This window comes from Olea europaea, chromosome 4, assembly GCF_002742605.1.
Source record: "Olea europaea var. sylvestris chromosome 4, O_europaea_v1, whole genome shotgun sequence".
Taxonomy (NCBI): Eukaryota; Viridiplantae; Streptophyta; class Magnoliopsida; order Lamiales; family Oleaceae; genus Olea; species Olea europaea.
The window spans coordinates 5,718,441-5,722,121 of NC_036240.1; the positions used below are offsets into that span (position 1 = coordinate 5,718,441).

The window sequence follows — 3,681 nt, forward strand, 5'->3', positions numbered from 1 at the left end:
TTATTTTTGAAAATTAGTCTTTAAATGTAGGTTTCTAGGTAATTTTTCCTAGAATTTAATTGGGAATAATGAGTTATTGAATAATATTTTTTGAAAAATATGTGATTAAAATGTAAAGAAATTTTATTGATTTATGTGCAAAATATTTTATTATGTGAATGTGTGGTGAAAAATGATTCTATAACAAACAATTTAAATTTTTAATGGTTGACAATTGAGGGCTGAGTTGCTTAAGAGTCCGTCGCAACTCGAATTCCTAGTTGTTCACTTCCAAAAGCTTGTTGATAAAGAATTTTTTGAAGTAAAAATGATTTATTTTAAGAAAATGTAGTTGAAAAGTGAAAATAAAGTTATATTTTATAGAACATATGGTTGAAAAGTCACTTGAGAGTTGAGTGTTTATAAATATGAGCCAAACATATTTGAAGAACTATTCCTTTCATATTTGTAATAATAATATTATAGGAAAATTATGGTTGAGCTCCATAATCTTTGAATTAGTAAAATTTTAAATTTCTAATCTTCAAAAGTGAGATTTTATTGTCCATCATTACTTAGGCCCCTGAACTTTCTGAAAAATATATTAATAGACCCAAAAACATTGTAAACTTACGTATAGGCCACATATTTTATTCTATAAAGTTTCGGAGTGTTACTGCAACTGTTTTATTTCTTGATCAAACACTTCTGCCTCGAGGGATTGCTCTTTCAACTAAATATTTAATTTTAATTTTCATATATTTTGAAGTCTATAATCTATTAGTTGATCATTGCTCGTCTTTTATTATCTTGACCCATCGATCTTAGATACGAAACAATGCTTCAGAATTGATGCCATTGGTTAGTGTGTTCCTCGGGTGATTTGGTCCGATATCTTGAGAATCGGACATGATTGAGAATTACGAAAATAGAATCACTATTTTTTTTATTTCACTTTAAAATATTAGGGTGCGTTCTCTTTGACGTTTTTAGGCCATTTCCTTTTTCCATTTTCTAAAAAACCGAAAACGCGTTTGGTCGACTATTTTTGAAAACACATTTTGAAAACAAGGGAAAATTTAACAAAGAAAACCAAAAACGACTTTTTGGCATTTTGAGCGTTTTCAGTTGAAAATAGCCAAAACATGGAAAACACTTAAAACGCGACATTTTCTCTTCACCATTCCTCTCTCGGCTCTCTCCTTCTACTCACTTTTCCGGCCGCCAAACCACCACCTTTCGGCTGCCAAACCATCGGATGCAACCACCATCAGCCTCGCCTCCTTCCACTCTACAATCTCCAACCAACCACTAGCCACAAATCACACGAAGCAACAGAAATCCAGCCCAAAAACGAATGTTGCAATCCCTTTTCCGCCGGAATATCCACCTCCGGTGACGCCCACGGTTGTGCATCACCAACACTCGATAGCCCTCATCCAGGCGATGAATATGATATCCTAACATCAACCAATAATGCACCAATTCGTTCTAATGTAAATCAATCAAACATGGCAGTCGTGAACCAAACCTACTTGCTTCGATTCGTGTTTCTGGTGATTGGCATCAGTCGAGTATTAAGTATGTCCCTACAACTATGGGTAACACTTTAATTTCATCAATTCATGCAGAAATCGTCACCGGAATTGGAGTTTTCGACCGTTCTAATGTCTTGCGACCGGCCTCTTTTGAGCAGAAATTCTAGCCTGTTCGGTCGGAGTTAGGGTCAGCTATTGGGTCGGGTGTGTAGATGACATTGTGGGCTTCAAGTTGGTGCTATGTTCCAGTGGCCATGGTGGCCGGAAAGTGGTGTTTTGGAGGTGGCGGTATTGAGAGTGTAAGAGAGAACCGGAATGGGAGTTTTCAAAAGTTTTTGAACCAAACACGTTTTCTAATTTTTCGTTTTGAGAAATTGTTTTTCAGAATGACAAATCAAATGTGTTTTTCATAATCTAAAAATGAGGCCTCAAAACAGAAAATGAAAAATGATTTCAAAACTGAAAATAGAAAATAGAAACGCAAAGAGAACGCCCCCTTGTATTTTAAAGGGATAATTGCAGCAGAAGCCCAAAACCTTTGAAATATTAGCAGACTTTTTTCAAACATTTCATTTGTTGGAATCGTCACCCCTAACCTTTCCAAATGTAGCATGTGAGGTCCTTTTGAATGGTTTCCGTAAAAAATTTCGTAGTTGATCATCAAACTAAAATTTGACCACTTTTTAATCAATTTTAGAAGGACAAAATGGTAATTTTCTATTCACTACATTAAACAATTAAAAAACTAAAGTATAAAAAAAAAAGAAAAAAAATTTGAGGAAAATAGAAATGGATCTTCTTCTTCCCTCCCACTCTATCCCCCTTCAACTGAAACCATTGATGCATGAATGAAATTCCAAGTAGCATGGTACTCTAGAATTTATTACCTATTTGAATTGCTGCACGATTTATTGTCATTAACTAGTCACTTTAGTGCTGTTGCATATGCAGTAGAGGCAACAATGAAGGTTCTGGCAACTGTAGTTCCTAAACCTTGCCAAAGAACACTGGAATCTCTCACACACCTCTTGAAGCTCTCAGTAATGCCCATGGACTTTGATTGTGAGGAATTTGACTGAACCTGAATTCCAGTTTTAATTGTGGGTGGATTGGGTTTGGACCAAAACCAGTTTTGACGACCCGACTATTTTCGAGAATTAAAAGCAGGAGGAGAAGAATATGTTGCGGCGTTTGGAAAGAATGAGAAGGTGAATGAAGCAATCTAGTGCCCCTGGGATATAGAGCTGCTCCTTCTTCCATTCCTGCAGCAATGGTTTTAGATTCTAATATTGTAATCCTATTTTCCATTCCTATAGGAATGGTTTCAGATTGAGGCGTGGGGTGGGGTGGGGTGAGAAGAAGAAGATCCATTTCTATTTTCATTTTTTTTTTTGGTTTTAGTTTTTTAATTGTTTAATGTGGTAAATAGAAAATTACTATTTTGCATTTTTAAAATTGATTAAAAGGTAGTCAAAATTTAGTTTGATGGTCAATTAACGGAATTTTTGATGGAAACCATCCAAAAAGGCCTCATATGCAACGTTTGAATTGGTTAGAAGTGACGGCTGTAACAAATTAAAGGTTTGGAAAATATTTGCTAATATTTCACAAGTTTTGAGCTTCTGCTGCAATTATCCTTATTTTAAATGATAAACTCTAAATTATTCTGAATATATTAAATTTATATAATTGTGATGTAATTGCAAGAGTGAAAGAAATATATTTGATACAGCATCAAATTTTGTTATGTAGCTAGAACAAATGATCTTATTAGGGCTTGTTTGTTACTGATTCTTAGAATCAATTTTTTGATTGCTAGAAAGAAAAGTGGACCCTACTTACGAGTGAAAAAGTAAAAGATGATGGCTGATCATGTTAAATAACGATTAAAAAATTTATTTTTGACTTGAAAAATCATAATCAAATGGAAAATAAAATAGCTCATGTAATTAAAATTAATTATTGAATTTGACCATAATAAAAACTTAGATTTTAATTCTATTTGCTATGTCTTAAATTGGATTATTTTAACTAAAAGCGGACCGAGCCAATTGATATGAATATTTTAATTCGAGTTTGGATGCTCGATAAAAATGCCACCTCTACTATTAGCCTACCTAGACTAGACATGTTGAAAAAATGAGATAAACTCTGCTGATGTGGA

The 3,681-nt window shown here is 33.9% G+C and overlaps 1 protein-coding gene across 1 annotated transcript in view; it reads left to right on the forward strand.

Moving 5' to 3' along the window:
* The first annotated feature begins 1,729 nt into the window (after positions 1 to 1,729).
* LOC111392784 (lipoamide acyltransferase component of branched-chain alpha-keto acid dehydrogenase complex, mitochondrial) overlaps positions 1,730 to 3,681 on the forward strand; it is a 6,519-nt gene continuing 4,567 nt past the window's right edge. The window contains exons 1-3 of the mRNA XM_023018182.1: positions 1,730 to 1,805; positions 2,469 to 2,557; positions 2,834 to 2,868. Coding sequence (XP_022873950.1) covers positions 1,730 to 1,805; positions 2,469 to 2,557; positions 2,834 to 2,868 — 200 coding nt within the window. The remainder of the gene's footprint in view (positions 1,806 to 2,468; positions 2,558 to 2,833; positions 2,869 to 3,681) is intronic.